The sequence below is a fragment of the Podarcis liolepis genome (assembly GCF_965112155.1).
Source record: "Podarcis liolepis genome assembly, chromosome: 7".
In the NCBI taxonomy this organism is placed as follows: domain Eukaryota; kingdom Metazoa; phylum Chordata; class Lepidosauria; order Squamata; family Lacertidae; genus Podarcis; species Podarcis liolepis.
In genome coordinates this window covers 60,158,224-60,174,905 of record NC_139561.1, presented here as the reverse complement: position 1 = coordinate 60,174,905, position 16,682 = coordinate 60,158,224, and the positions used below count along the sequence as shown (strand labels likewise).

The following is a 16,682-nucleotide window of genomic DNA, read 5'->3' as shown; positions in this document are numbered from 1 at the left end:
ATTCCTGCAATAACAAAGAATGAAATGAGCACCCAGAGTATTTATCCTGAGAAAGTTGAGCAGATAACCAGGTTCAGTTTTTGCACCAGGGATTCTGCTAGAAAGCATTTTAAGAGACTTCCAGGACTGGCTGGAACAGCCTTCGCCAAGGTGATGCCCTCCAGATGTTTTGGTATACTACCCCATCAGCCCAAGCCAACATCTGGAGGGCATCAACTTGGCAAAGGATGGGCAAGAGCCTCCAGGGTCATTAACTCCGTTCCCCTTTTTTTAAAGACAGGATTAATGTATCAAGAGCCTGTCTCATCAACCTTTTGGAGTTTGAGAGCGCCAATAAGATTGCTGAAACATGTAGTCTGGCAGACACTGCATAGTTGAGCTTCCTGAAAGTTTTTAACAAGGTCCCTCTCCCCAAACACTTCTGAATAAACTCAGCAGTCACAGGGTGAAAGGACAGATCCTCTTAAGGATCAGCAGTTGGTTAAAGAACAGGAAACAGAGTGTGGGAATAAACAGACAGTTCTCACAATGGAAGGAAGGAAGCACGCAGTAAAGTTCCTGAAGGATCTGTGCATTGGAGCTGATGGTGCCCCTGAACTTGTTCAGGAATGATCTGGAGATAGGAGTGAGAAGGGAGGTGACAAAGTTTGTGGATGACACCGAAGTATTCAGTATGATGAACAACCAAGTGGGCTGTGAAGAGCTCCAAAAGGATGTCTCCAAAACAGGGCAGGGGGTAACAAAATAATATATGAATAAAGTGATAGATGCATGAAGCAAAGCAAAGCAACAACAAAAAACAAAAACAAACAACCCCCAAAACCTTAATGATATATACACTGATGGGGCCTAAAGAGGCGATGATTGACCAAAAAGGGAATTGTGGGTTCAGTGAAAATATTGGTAATTTTTGTAGCCCCATGCAAAAGATCTGATGATCTGAAATCTCATGTTTAGACATGGTGGGGCTAAGGAGGAGTGGGGTTCCCCCTTCTCCATGTGAATGAAACCTGTCTAGGAAATGTGGGAAAACGAAGGGGGGGGGGGAGAGACATACAGCTTGAAGAAATTGCTGATATAGGCCATTTTCACAAATGTTGCACTTGACTCTCTGTGGAGTTGCTGGAATGCAACTGCCAGGTTTAAAAAATATTAATGATAACCCTTTCCCTGGATTTTACACTTCCATCTAATTCCAGAGCTGTGCAGAAAAGCTTCTCTCTCACACACACACAGCCCCCTCCCCAAAGCAAAGCAGAAACTTCAAGGGACAGAGGGAGGGAACCTGCAGCTCTCTATACCCAGAACATGGTTCCTTAGCCCTTTTTTTTTTTGTCTGTGGGTTGCTTCACATATGTGGGAAAGCTGTATGCATGCAGTCATGCGTAATGATGAGCCCACAGGTGTGCCAATATAAATTGGGTTTGGAAGAAACACTCCATCCCAACCCCAAGTACTTGAAAGAAGCAGGGCGAGTTAAGCAGCTTGGGGGTAAGCTAAAGGGCAGCAGAGAGTAACACAGAGCTGATGCACAGGTCAAAATCCACTAACATAAAGTTCTCCTGCACTGACTGCCTCCTCTGAAATGAACCACAGCTGTTATCTGTTCTTGCACAGCTACCATTCATTGAAAGGGGACCCTCCCCTTTTTCTTACATCTGCAAGGGAGTTCTTGAGGATAACCCTCCACAGACATTAAAACATCCTGGACTGGCCCTGGATGGCCAAAGGTTATCTGCTACCACTGCTGGTTTAATTGGTATCTGAATTCTGTATTTTTGTTTTATGCTGATTTAATCTTATAGTTTGATTTTGGTTTATACTGCACATATTTCTATCTTGGCACCTTCGAGTGAAGGGCAGGTGATAAATATTTTAAAGAAGAAAGAAATACTGTGGCACAGAAGCGTGTTCCGCACGTGCTGCTCATGGTGCTCTGGGACTCACAGGATCAAGAGGGGTTTTTTGTGAGCTTTACAAGCAAGAGACTCTCCTGCAAGTAGTGCATCCCATCCTGCGGACAGAGTTTGTATTCTTCAGTCCTGCTAACCACACTCAGTTGCAATGTCCTAGCCATATGGCGCAGAAGTTCAGAGTGATTTTATTCAGAGCACAGGCATGAGACGGCATCTTTAACAGCTTGTTTTGCAACGTTATTGTGTGCAATGCACAGGCAGTCACAGTTCATAAAATAACTCGTGTTATGAAACAGCAGGGTTACCAGAGCAAAGGGCCACAGCTCAATAGCAGAGTATCTGCTGTGCATGCAGAAACCCCCAGGGGTCCAGCCCCCAGCAGCATCTCCAGGCAGGGCTGGGAAAGGCTCGCTGCCTGAAACCCTAGAGAGCTGCTGCCAATCAGAGTAGCCTGTACTGAGCTAGATGGACCAATGGTCCAACTCAGTATAAGGCAGCCTACCAAAAGAACATCAAAGTATACTTTGCGGGGAGAGGAGAGCGCAAAGCAAAGGTCACTTTCTCTCGCTTCAGTGCTAAATTACAACAGACAAGCTTGCATCCCACAGGCCTTGTAGCTTACCTGGCTGTAGCTTTGCTGAGAAGTCCTGCCCAGTGGCTTCCAAGGCTCTCCAGTTGGGCAACTATCTTCTCCCTGTCTGCTGGTTCAGCAGACTGAGCTATTCTCCCACCCTCTGCTTGGATCATCTCGACAGTAGCTTTCCGGTCATCCAGGAGACGCTGGAGCAGCTTTGGAATAAAGTATTAGAAAGTGATAATTATTCTGCTAAGGAAGGAAATACCCTTCTGCTTTCAGTAAGGCCAACAGTCCCCAGGGCTCTCCCTCTGCTAAACTCACATTTCCCTCCTATTGCTTTTAACTGTGCCCTCTTTCTCCCCTTTCACTCACCACCATCAACTTCAAGTTCCCAGACCTCACCCAACAAAAGCTGCCTTTTATGCCATTCCTAGTGGGGGCTGTCTCCACACTAAAGGTTGGGTGTCTGTCCCCTATATTGTCCCCTCTCTGTTCTGCAAAGCTCACCAACTACCAGCCTCTTTCCTTCCTTTTCCTGCTTATTTGACATGGCACAGGTGGTAGATAGAAGCCGCCTGCCAAAAGAAAAGCAAGTGAAACCTTTCCTGTCAGCTGGGGATACCTGGGGCTGCTGGTGGAGCTGAGTGCCCAGAGCAGAGAGAGGCTATGGAGGGTCCTGCCAGCCAGCTGTGCTCTGTGAGTTCAAGGTCCCCTGGCCCCCAACTCCTCACCTTTTGCTCCTGAATCTGAGCCTTCACTACTTTATATTCAGCAGATGGCGGCTTCTGGTTGGAGATGAGCTCCTCCGTGTCGGCCAACCAGCTGAGCAAAGGCTCCAAGGCATCCTGGAACTTTCCACAATGCAACAGGGCTTCCTGCAGCTGTGCAATCCTCTGCGCCACCTACATTTTGCCAGAACATAACAGTCACACATATATATTGCTACAGAAGCATTTACTGGTCAACCATTTGGAAAGTGTGCTTCTCAGATTCGCTTCAATTTCACAGTCACTGTGCAAGGTAGAACATTACTTCTCTTGAGTTCTTCACGGCCTAGGACCCTTGTACCTACAGGACCGCCTCTCCCAGTATGCCCCACGGAGGACCTTAAGGTCCATAAATAGCAACACCCTAGAGGTCCCAAGCCCTAAGGAAGTTAGATTGGCCTCAACCAGAGCCAGGGCTTTTTCAACACTGGCTCCGGCCTGGTGGAACGCTCTGTCTCATGAGACCAGGGCCCTGCAGGATCTGATTTCTTTCCGCAGGGCCTGTAAGACAGAGTTGTTTAGTCTGGCCTTTGGCTTGGAGTCAATTTGATTCCCTCCCTCTCTTTCTTTTTTCCTTTCTCTTCCTGTGATGCGGCTGCATTTTAATGTTTTAATGCTGTATTTTAATCTTGTTTTTAAGTTGCATTCATTCAACTTGTTTTTATTATTGGTTGTTAGCTGCCCTGAGCCTGGCCTTGGCTGGGGCGGGCGGGGTGTATATAAAAATTATTATTATTATTATTATTATTATTATTATTATTATTATTATTATTATAAAAAGTGACTAATAACATTTATGTAAAAATCTATTTCCCAATAATTGGTCACTCTCTAGGATGACCAAGCAACAGAATCCAGAATGAATCTATACAGAGAGAAGCAAACACAACTCACAATGGTGGACAGATCCACTGGGGGACACAATTATCTCCCACCCCCAGCCACTTCCCTAAGTGTGTCCCTTTTACCTTCTTTTATACACAGGAATAGAAAAGTACTTGAAGATACTGTGTGTGTGTGTGTGTGTGTGTGTGTGTGTGTGTGTGTGTGTGTGGAAAGGCCCACATCCATTCTCCATGCCTAGCACTAGGTGGCCTGGACTTCACTGACAATGATCTTCACTCTGTTCATGGGCAGGCACCCTCCTCCTGAATCCTAACAGCTCCCATGCAATATAAATAGTTGAAGTGCATTTAAATCCTACCTTTCTTCCATTGTGGAACCCATAGTGGCATACCTGGGTTTCCCAAGGTGTCTCCCATCCAGGCATCAACCATGTTCAGGTCTGGTTAGTTCTGCAAGGTGGTCACCTTGTGTGCCTGCAGGCTGTATCCCACCGCCCCTCCCAGCAGAAGGACGTTGTTAGTAATGCCGAGGAGCAACCAAGTGCAGCTCACCTTCTTGTTGAGGGTGTTCCAGCGGGTGTTGATGTCCTCCATGTCATGTTCCAAGCCCTGGACGTCACAATTCTTTCCCGCACTCTGGATGAGTCCCTGTCCGAGCCCATTGACTTGCTGCAGTTTTGCCTGAAGTGGGTCAACTTGCTCCTTCTGGAACGTCTGAGGAAACATGGAAGCGGGGGAGAGAGACAAAGGATGTCAGCCTCCACCACAAATCATCAGTTTCCTTACTTAGCCATTTTATTTGCTATAGTTTTATCAGGCCGGGAACTCAGGGCAGCATACTGTACAGTGGTACCCCGCAAGACGAACGCCTCGCAAGACGGAAAACCCGCTAGACGAAAGGGTTTTCCGTTTTGGAGGCGCTTCGCAAAACGAATTTCCCTATGGGCTTGCTTCGCAAGACGAAAGCCCATAGGGAAATCTCCGGGGACCTCTTTTAAATGCTAGCGGTGGGGAGCAAAGCCTTTCCCCCCCCCTCTGGCCTTCAGAAGAGGTCCAGGAAGGCTGGCGGGGGCCGAAAGGCTTTGCTCCCCAGCGCCAGCATTTTAAAAGCAGTCCGGGATAGCAGGGAAGCGCTTCCCGCTATCCCGGACGGCTTTTGAAGGCAGGAGAGGTCCGCGAAGCCTGGGCGCGCTGATGTCAGTGCGCGCAGGCTTTGGCATGCGGGCAAGTCTCCGCCAGCAGCGGCAGCGCTGCCGCTGCTGGCGGAGCGCTCCGCGAAGCCTGGGCGCGCTGATGTCAGCGCGCGCAGGCTTCGGCATGCCGGCAGAGGTCCGCGAAGCCTTGGACGGACAGCTTTTGAAGGCAGGCGGGGGGAGCAAAGACCTTCGCCCCCGCCAGCCTTCAGAAGAGGTCCAGGACCTCTTCTGAAGGCTGGCGGGGGGCAAAAGTCTTTGTCCCCCCTGCCTGCCTTCCCAGGGGCTTTTAAATCGCCCCGGACAGTGGAGAAGTCCTCCGCTGTCCCGGGGCGATTTTAAAATGCCGCCCGCCAGCATTTTAAGATCGCCCCGGACAGCGGAGAAGCCCTCCGCTGTCCCGGGGTTTTTTAAAATGCTGGGGGTGGGAAGAAAAGCCCTTGTCCCCCCCCCAGCCTTCAGAAGAGGTCGGGGGACAGACTGTCCCCGGACCTGGTCTGAAGTTGGTTTCCCTAGGAACGCATTAATTGATTTTCAATGCATTCCTATGGGAAACCGTGCATCGCAAGACGAAAAACTCGCAAGAAGAAGAAACTTGCGGGACGAATTAATTTCGTCTTGCGAGGCACCACTGTACATGGTTAGCCCCACTCCAATTTTATCCTCACAACAAACTTGTGAGATAGATGATGCTTTAGTGGAGATTCTTACTGTCCCAAGGTCAAGATGACTGGCTGTCAGTGAACATCAAGGCTATGGAGGGATTTGAATCCAGGTCTCTGTCAGCACACAACATTGATCTAAATCTAACACCAGACTGGCAAGAAGCCGCTCAGTACTTTTGGGCACCCTCGGCCTGCCTCGTACCCCCCAAGACTTTTTGACAACAATTCCCATCATTCCTGAATATTGGCAGTGCTGGCTGAGCTGATACGAGTTGAAGTCCAAAATATCTGGAGCACACCCAGTTGATGAAGGCTGCCTTAGGGCAATCCCCGGAGGCTACTGGCTAACCATTTCATTCTGTCTCCAGCTGTGGCTGAGAGCATCTCCTACATATGAATGCCAGACTTCATTTACAGATCACACCAACCCATGAATGAAGCTTGCAGACATAGCAAGTTAATGAGAATGGACTAGCTTACTAATTGGCTATCAGTATCTTGAGCTGAGGATATAAAGGTATTTGCAGAGAGGAATCTGGAGTTTTGTTTCACTTCTGGAAAAAGGTTTTAAACACAAGCAAAAAGAAAGAAAATACTGTGTGCAGCTGAGCTATAAAGGGTATCTCTGTAAAAACCAGCCTGCCAACCTGATAGACAAAAAGAGTGTTAGCTCTGTTGCATTTAGAGCTGGGAGGAAAAGCCATGGCAACAAATGAGGCTGTACTGAAACACAACATGTGGGCCTAGAAGGCAAAGTGGCCAGCAGCCACATCTCTCTCCACCACTACCTCCTGCGCCAGAAAAGCCAGATTAGCTACACACCTACACTCCTCTGTAAGCTTGACAGGCATAATTCACTCTCTCTCTTGGAGAAAAACTTATCCACTTCCCTCTCTCAACACCGCTGGAGAGAGCACCACATTCCACAGCATGTTCACACCAGCTGCACAACTGCTTCCTATACACTGCCTTCCACATGCACAAGGTATCATAAACATACTGAAAGTTTGCTGCACTATCACTCAAAAAGACAAAAGAAAGATGGGTGCAATTGCTCAATCTCCAAGATCTTCCCACAACCTTGTGAGAAAAAAAAGCACCATAAGGCAAAGCAAGGTTTAGAAATAAAGGGAGGGAAGAAGGTGCGAGATAAAATCAGGAGAAGGCTGTTCCTATCAGGGAGCCCTGGATCTTCTGAAAAGTAGGTGGTGACAGACAAGACTCTGACAAAGAGCTGCCATTTCTCCTTCCCAGGAAAGGGAGGCTCCTGTGAAGGGGAAATGGTAGCAGAGGAGGGATTAAGAAAAAGGGGAAGGCAGGTAGCTCCTTCACTTGGGAATACTACAGCAGAAGAGGCCATTTAGCCATGTGGGCACATGAAACGCCAAACCTCTGCAACTCCCAGGAATACAGATGATCACAGGTAGGGAAGAATCCAATGGCTGGAATCAAGAGAGATTCATATGTCCACAAATTCCTACACAAAAGATGCTTCCATGTTGGAATTTGCACTGCCTATTCAAGGCTCAGGAAGGCAATCTCATCCAAACTGCTGTCTAGCTAAAGCATCCCTGGAAAGAGACCCTTAGCCCACTAAGGACCAGTTTAGATACGTTTTGGACTGCCCGGTTCTCAGCTTGTTGACTCCCAGCTGCACATGTAAACTGATCTCAGTGACGACAACAAGCCCTCTGTGTTTCTGGGAGTTCTGATAATATACCATGATATGGCGCACGGCATGTTACTCTTTCATGTCACTTGGTTCCCTCCCTGTGGAATGGGAAGAACAGTGGCCTGCTTCACACAGAGCTGGGCAAACTCCAAGGAACCATCAACAGCAGCCACAGTGGCAGATGACATAGGACTGCTTGCCCTGGATGGTTGCTAAACAGCAGAGGCCCAAAGCCAAGCTGGCAGATGGAAATTAAGGAGGATATACTTTATGCTGCAACTCATTTCCATGTCTGGTGCAAAATTTTCACTGTGATCTTCAAAGTTCTTTATAGAGGGCTGGATTTACTATTTTTTTATTTAATGAACACAAAGGAGTTATGTGAGTCAATAAACACCTGAAGGTTTGATGCTGTCCTGGAGAAACATCAACTGTCATTCCAGCGCCTCTTTCCCCCTCACCTGACCATATCATTCCTGCTTGATTGGTCTAGCACCTCATTCTCTTCGCAGCTGCCTCCCGCTCCTCTTGCTGCCCCTTCTCTTCCAGAACTTCCTTTTAAAATGCACACAGTCCCTTCTTCAGCTTACATTGATTCAACTTACGGGAAGGGCTGTAGCTGCATGGAACAGCACCTACCACAAGATGCAAGAATAGTCACCAACCTAGTTGGCTTTAAAAAAATTAGACAAATTCACAGAGGAGAAGGCTATCAATGGCAATTAGCCACAATGGCTATGCTCTGCCTCCACTGCTGCATTCAGGTCCAGGCTTCCCATCTTGCTGGCCAGCCAGAGAACAGGATGCTGGATTAGTCAGTTCCTCTGGCCTATCAAGGCTCTTCTTGTAATTAAGTGCTTTGCATGCAGAAGCTCCTAGATTCAATCCCCAGCATCTCTGGGCATACTGTATTTATAGGAGGAAAACAGGGCAGTTGCCCAGGGTGGCAAATTAAAGGAAGAGGCATTGCATTTAATCTGTTGGGAGCCGCCCAGAGTGGCTGGGAAACCCTGCTGGATGGGTAGGGTATAAATATATATATATATATATATATATATATATATATATATATATATATATATATATATATATATATTATTATTATTATTATTATTATTATTATTATTATCACCTCCCCACTGCCCTGCAAGATAGCTGCGTGAAGAGCACCTGAAGTGGTCAGAGGCCACACTGAGAGTATCACTCAAAGGGTAGCTGCCCTTGAGCAAACTCCTCTCCTCAGAAGGAGGCGAAAAGAAGGGCAGAAGGGCCTCCCATCCCCCATGCCCTTTGAGCCACACCAGCTGCATGCAGCCCCTGGACTGGTTCTTACTCTTGGCAAGAAGGCTGCCATCATGCACTGCAAGAGACAGTTCTGTGCACACCTTATTTCAGAGGCAGCAAACCTTTTCTGCTTGGGACAGAAGACAGAATAAATACATCACTGTATCCAGGTAGAGGTGGGAAAGAATCCCCAGAGACCTGCTGTCAGTCATGTAGATACTCCTGAGCTATATGGACCAATAGTCTGATTTAAGATTAGGCATCTTCCTACATCCTGGCAGTCCTCCTTTGGAACTCCATTTTAAAACAAAAAGATGTCTTTAATGCTTCTTCTTATTGGGCCAACATCTATTGGTGTATCACTGACACCAGGTGCACGGAACCTTTGGCCCTCCAGATGTTGCCAAACTGCAACTCCCATCAGCTCCAGAAAGCATGGCTGAAGACGAAGGATGGTGGGAGTTGTAGTTCGGCAACAACCTGAGGTTCCGCACATCTGGTCTAGGCAAGGAGTTTTGTGTTACTCAAAAGCTACAGACATTGGTTCAGTTATAACAGAGAGCTTTGTTTTGCTGGGATCCTGCCAAGATACACCACCCAGAAGAGCCTCTTTCTCATGCTTCATTGGGAGAACCCTTTTTTTTTATTAACAAGATTTATCAGGTGCCTTTCCAAAAGATCAAGTCAACACACAGCAATTCTGTAAATATCATATTAAAATGCATGATTTGTTCAGGTGTAAGTGGTAGAATTCATCTGCTGTGGCATTTAAACACAATTACTTCCAACTACAGACTTTTGTTTTATAACAAGAAATAAAATAAAAAATAGATGTGTGATTAAATCCCACAGGGCATTTAACTATGACCGAATGTATTAAGGTCCAGAGCTGAAAAAACACTCAAATTTCAAGCAGTGCATTACGCAACATGCCCCCCCCCCCAATTTCTTAGTACCTGGTTGCTGGGGGTTTTTTAAGCTGCTGAGTAATTGCTAGAACACAAAACTCCCAAGACCAAGTCTCTTATTCATCCAATAGCTCTGAATCACCACTATTTATCAGTCTGCCCTACCTCATAGGGGTGTCATGATAAATGTCAGCAGCAGGAGTGGGAGAAAGAAAAAGCACACTCATTCACAGCCTCCCCAGGTGCTCTGGACCCCCACTTCTGCCAACACAGACAATGGTGAGGGATGATGGGAGTTGTAGTCCAAAACACCTGGCAAGGTAATTTTTGGTGATCTTTAAGGAGCCCTTTGCTCCCAGGGAGAAAGTGGCACATGAAAAGTAAATCAGCAGCAAAAACGACCAAACTGAAGCAACAAATTGCTCTGTTCATAATAAAATGAGGAACAGCATCACATTTCTAAAGCTTTGCAGCCAGCTAAAGATTTAGCAGCCACTTCCAAAAAAAAAACCTGTGCCCAAACTTCCCTATGGTTTACAGAGGGCCCTGAGCGAGACAGCTGCGATGCAAGACAGAAAGGATCTAAGCTTGGAAAAGTCAGGGGGAAATGTTTTCCTCCCTTGCAATGTTCAGCAACTTGTCTCCAGAAATGGGAACATGCCAGGATATTAAATGAAGATGCTGTCCAGAGCTATAGAGCCATTCTGCCATAAGAAGGATTGATGGCAACATAACAGCAAACGACTCACCCAGCCCTTCTGCTGGGACTGCTTATTTTATATTATATATTTTATAGATAGATATAAATGGAAAGGGCCCTCCTACATGCAACAGCAGCCAGACACACACACACACACACCCCAGACCGATAAGCCAGGCATGCAAGCTCTCTGAAGGGACATGCCGCCACCTCTTCCTACACGCTCCGGCCATAACCTCAAATACAAAACTTATTTTTAAAACGAACACAGGAGAGGACTCCAAAGCATTTCACTCTGTTCAAGCAAAATCCCCACCCCCACCCGCAATCAGGAACAGCTGCCATATTTGGGTGGGAATGATCCAGAAACCAGAGACAGGTTTAGTGGGGGAGGCTTAAAAACGCAAAACCCAGCCTTAACAACCACCTCGGCAGAAAATACTTGGAAGCATAGCTTAGAGCTTCTAATACAGAACGCAGAGAGGATGCCAGAGCGCTGGCTGGCTAGCTCTCACTTGGACAAAGGCGCAAACCTTTCCCTGATTCAGAGAAGCAAAAGCAGCAGGAGGAGGAAAGACTGGAGGGCAAAAGAAAAGAGAGGGCAGACACTAACTGCCTTGCAAAAGGAGAGCCAGCATGCGGCCCTTTTCCTCACACCAGCCTTCCCCAACATGGCGCCTTCAGGACACACTGACCTACAACTCCCGTCAGCCCCAGTCAGCACAGCCATACTGTAGTTCAAAACACCTGGATGGTGCTACACTGGGAAGGGCCATTTTTAGACAGTAAATATGTGAGGGGAGGGGAGGGGGGTCTACCTCTTCCCACTCTTCATCTTAAGACTCTTACCAGATGCAGAAATGGATGGCTTGACAAAAGTACCTTCTTCCCATCTAGACCAATGAAAAGTTTTTGTGAACTTAAAAGCTTCTGTACCATTTTGTGACATTTGAGTTTGCCCAATAGAGAAACTAAATGTGTGTGTGTTTGGGGTGGAGAATGCCAGTCAGTGTTCCTATTCACAGGAGTCAGTGTGGTGTAGTGGTTAGAGTGCTGGGAAATCAGGCTTCAAATCCCCACTCAGCCATGATGCTCACTGGGTGTGGTCTTGGGCCAGCCACTCACTCTCAGCCTAACCTACCTCACAGGGTTATTGTGATTAAGAAATGGGGAGAAGCTTGTAGGCCGTATTGAGCTTCCTGGAGAAAGGTGGGATATAAATGGAATGAATGAATGAATGAATTTGGAAGCAAGTCCTGCAGAATTGCCCAGAAAATACACAGAATTCATCTGTTTGTTATTCTCTGCTTCCCTGCCCTCCTAATGATGCTACCAGGCTCTCATTTACAAGATGCTTCTCTCAAGACCCTTTTCTAGTATCCTGTTCCCATTCTTCATGGTAAACCTGCTGACCTCTTTCTCCTACCTAACAGCTGGTTTATATTTTATCCAAGTGCAAATGCAACACACACACACACACACACTTGCAATAAATGTATCATGCAGACACACCAATCAGAAAGCCAGGAGAAGTCATGGCTTCTTGCCTAATGTACTTGCCCGTTCCCCCATCATGGCTAAAGTGAGAATGGAGGATTAGATCAGGAAAACAAGAGAGGGCGAGTGAGTGGTGGCGGCTAAACACTCTCTCCCTAGTGCAGTTCCAACAATCCAGTTTGGGGGCTCACAGCTGCTTTGCACCATATTAAAAAGTGGGAGGTCCTATCTCATACCCAGCAGCACAACATTTCGTTTGGCAATAACCTCTCATAGCTTCTCTTCTCCCCTGTAGAACCAACCATGGCAACAGCTAAGAACACCTTCCATATACTTCCCTGGCTGTTTTGACCCTGGCATGTTGAGCAAATATCTCCCACTCTGGGCACCATAGAACTGAGAATGTTTCCTATCAAATAGCTCTCTCTCCTCAGATAGCTCTCTCTCCTCAGACTCAGCTGGACAGACTGTAATAAACCCAGAGCGATAATTCATGTCAGTTTGGCTTAGCTTGGCATCCCCTGCTCCCCTCCCCCTTTCTTCCTAATTACAGGTCTGAACTGTACAGTCTTGGCTGTGGGTGCTGCAATTTTTCACTGAGAAAAACTCAGCCTTTTGCCCACAGTTGGAGACTGTTTTCCACATGTGAATTGAACACTACATCATAGCCCTTCTCAAGCCTCTGGCTACTTCTGCTTTTCTTGTTTTTGAAATGTGCAACTGTCTGAAGCGTGAGAAATTGCAACCAAGCCAAGTTCCTAGGCAGGGGGGTAGGGGGGAAAAACCAACGTCATGACAGTTTAAAAAGTACAAAAAACTAGCTTAGCTTGGTTGACAACTGTCAAAATCAGTATCCAAAAGAAAACAATGCCCTTTTATAGACGTTTGGTGCTGCAAACAGACTTGGCACAAAAGCTTCTCTTTTCCAAACCCTTTCTTTACTTGGAGATTTAAATAAAAAGTTTTCAGCAACTTCTTTTCTTCTCTATGGATTCAAAAGAGCCTTGACTAGGCAGTTGGTTGGGTTTTTATCATTTATGTAATGTTGTTAGCCGGAATTTGCCTTATACCATTTCCCTCTTAGCAACACATTTTCCCATCTATGAGCTCTGCAGCTACCCACACTTAATCACAATCTTTCAGAAGAAAATGTATAATTTGCTTCTGAGCGCATGAACATAATGCTACTTGAATAAGTCAGTTCAAGACACTGGTGGTGGCAAGAATATTTTTACGTAAGCAAGATAATGACAGGTTTGTTCTTGTTTGAAACCCTCCCCACACCTGAAAAGAAAAAGAAACCCACCAACCCAACACTGTTTCTATCAAGACCATTAAATCTGCCTACAAAATGTAACCCCCTTTCAAAGGGAAGGAGAACCCAAATTTTAACAAAAGTGGAAAAAAGTCAGGCATGCTTTGTACTCCAAATTACATCAGTCAGTCAACTATGGATTAACTCCTCACTTCCTCCCCAACTCCCTTCCTACAAAAAAAGTAATTTTATGTCTGATATGGCAGCGTGTGGGGACCAGGGGAAACAAATACCTCATTATCTGGAACCAATCCATCCGTTTCAGCAGGAGGCCCTTCAGCAACGAGGGAAGAAAAGGAGGTACTTTCTGAGTCTGACACAGCAGAGGTCAGCTCCTCCTCTCCACTTGCAGGTGCTGCAGAAGAGGGCAGCTGTGCTGTACTGCAAACTGTATCCCACACTGCTCCAGGTGCCAGAGAGAAACCAACTTCTGGTGGCTCTGGCACACCATCTGCACCCAATGGCATAGAGATGGCAAGGCCTTTAATTGCTTGGGCCACCTGAACAGGCTCCTTGGTGGGGGTGGGCATTGTGGCACTGGCCAGCTCTTCCAGAGCAGGCCGTTCCTCTCTACTTAGAGGCATATTTTCCAAGGAGAATGGCACAGAAGCAGAGGACATCTCCTCTGCATTTGGTAAGAATGGTATCAGGTCCTCTGCTTTGGGCTCCGAAGTGACTCCTGGAAGACCATCTTGACCACAAACTTCTTTATACCTGGACATGCAGGCAGCATCCACAACAGGCCCCTCTGCCTCTGGGGTTGAAGCAAGTGAGGATGGCAAAGGGAGGGGGGAACATGTTACAGCTGCTGGACCATCAGTGATGGAAGGCCCCACTCCAGTAGAAGGAAAGGGGTCAACAAGCTCCTCTGGGCTATCTGGAGGGGCATCAAGAGTCTTGTCACTAGGGAGGGGACTGACAGAAGCAGATTCTTCTCCAAAAGAAGAGGCCAAGTCTTCTGAACTGGGCTGTGCAGCAAACAAATTTTCAACAAAAGCTTGTGAGTTGGTACACACAAACTTGGCACTACATTCCTCATCCTTTGTTATCTCACTGTCCCAGCTCTGCCCAAAAAGGAACTCCAAGTCTCCAGGTTCCAAGCAATATCTCTTCTCTTCCACTGGGCTGCCTTTGGCTGCTGCTGCTGCTCCCTGCTCAACTACCTCTGGTGTTTCCTCCTGGAGAAGGGCTGCACTCGCTGACACTTCTCCATCACACAGCAGCCTTGTTAAAGCCTCAGGTTGACACACAGCCTTCAAGTTCTCAGAGGAGCCTACGTGTTTTAGAGGCTCCTCAGAGTCCCGCAATGCAAACTCACTTTGTGAAGGCACCCAGGAACTATCTACATCCTCTATGTCACTAACGTGGCCCCCACAAAGGAGGTTTTCTTTATCCAGTTCTGCAACTTCATCCTCAGAAACCAGCTCTGGGACATCCCAGTTGGAGAAGTCAGTCCTTTCTGATGGGTTGAGCTCATCGCAAGCCTGCAGCTCTTTCCCCATAGCACTCATCATCTCTTTTGCCAAGTCAAAATCTGGTTGGGAGTCCAGCTCCTCAGCAGTTGTGGCAAGTTCATCATGGCTCAGGGATGCCTCCTTTGCTCCATAGCAAATGACAGGCTGCATTTGCTGTTGCTCAGTTTCTCTGCCTATGGCAAGAACATGGATGCAAGGAGGTGGTTCTCTACAGCAAGAGAAATCAACTGAAGCCACAGGTTCACCCATGGCAAAGTCCAACAATCCTTTGACCCTCTGGCTTTCTGCAGGGTCATGACCTGCCAACAGTTCTGCCCCATACTCCTCTATCTGACTAACTAAGGATGAGAGTGATTGTTGGGATACAGAATCTTTTTCAAGCGGAGGACTGGAAGACGTCACCTTTTCAGAGTCACCAGAAGTTTCCCGTTCAGAGTAGCACTCTGAAAGGGTAGCTTCTGCTGTACTTACTGCTTGAGAACCACATGTGACATCAAAGTCCTCCAGATCTGAGACCACAGCAGAGTCTGCCATGCTGACTTCAAGGTGAGTCAAGGGCTGGGAGGCTCCCGCCAAGTCCTTCTGCATGTCCAGCCCTTCTGAACACTGATTAGCATCCTGTACCTCCAGATCACCTGGAGCCACTCCATCCCCTCCTTCTTCGAGCATGCAAAGCTTTTCTAGTTCAAGGAACATCTGCACAGAATCCGTGTCAGAGAACTGCTCTGGGGCAAGAGAGATGGCACAGGCTTCTAGGCCAGAAGCAAATTCCTCCTCTTCAATTTCGGCTGCTACAGCTTCAGCATTGCAGGCACCAGCCTCCTCCTCCTCCTCAAGAGTAGCGTTTAAGTCTTGGTGCGTTTCCTGGGGAACGAGAGCAGAGTTGACAGCTCGCAGCTGTGAGTCATCCCACAGCTCTTGCCAGTGAGATGGGTGGTTAGAGGTCCCTTGGACACCAGCAAAACTCTCTACAGCTTCCGTAACTGTCACGGCTGGAACACTTAATTGTTCCTTTTCTTCAGAAATATCTGTCAAGTAACAACTTCTTTTCTCAGCAGCCTTCCCTGACAGCAAGCCTTCCTCCCACTCCTCCCCAGCCTCCATCATGATCAATCGCTCATCCTCCTCAAACCTCAGCTCCGACTCAGTCTTTTCCCGGAGGTTGGGGGCAATGAGAATGCTCATCCCTGGGTCCAGGAGCTCTTCACTCAGGCAAGGAGACAGTGGCACTGTTTCTATGACACAGTCTGTGTTGTCTGCCTCCAAGGTGTCATGATGCCCACTGCCAAGGCCTGCTCTGATGGCATTTTTCATCACCCTTGGCCACGTGGCGCTCGAGAGCCTGTGGTCCCGCCGCCTGCCGCCAGTCAGGTCAACTACCATGTCCTCTGGTCCCAGAAGAGGCTGGCACTCATCCTGAGACAACTCACAGAAGGCTTCGCTTAGCTGCTTCACTTCCTGAATTTCTGGAACTCCAGACAGTTTGGGAATGTGCTCCAGGGTCAACGGCTCTGACATGCATTCTCCCTGGTCGGACTGCCTAGGGCTCTCTGCCAACATGGCAGTGGACTCCTGCTTCTCTTGCAAGGATGGGTTAGAAACTCCAGCTTCTGAGACTTCACTCAAGGAGGCCTCAATTCTCTCAGCAAACTCGGGGAAATTGGGTGGCATAAAGGACTTCCATGACCGCCTGTTGACATTCTCCTTCTTCTCCGGGTTTGGCCGCCGCCTTGGGGGTGCCGGTGCTGACTTGGAGACATCACTGCTAAGTTTCAAGGCATCAAAAATGACCCTCTCGTCTAACTTTTTGCTCTCGGGTGCCTTTGATTCAAAGACACTGGGTGCCCCTAAAGTCCCATTGCTAGAGA

At 47.5% G+C, this 16,682-nt stretch overlaps 1 protein-coding gene across 1 annotated transcript in view; it reads right to left on the bottom strand.

Moving 5' to 3' along the window:
- Positions 1-16,682, bottom strand: part of MACF1 (microtubule actin crosslinking factor 1) — a 298,900-nt gene that overhangs the window by 42,845 nt on the left and 239,373 nt on the right. Inside the window, exons 59-61 of the mRNA XM_083512609.1 lie at positions 4,658-4,819; positions 3,225-3,395; positions 2,539-2,705 (exon numbers count right to left, since the gene is read on the bottom strand). Coding sequence (XP_083368735.1) covers positions 2,539-2,705; positions 3,225-3,395; positions 4,658-4,819 — 500 coding nt within the window. The remainder of the gene's footprint in view (positions 1-2,538; positions 2,706-3,224; positions 3,396-4,657; positions 4,820-16,682) is intronic.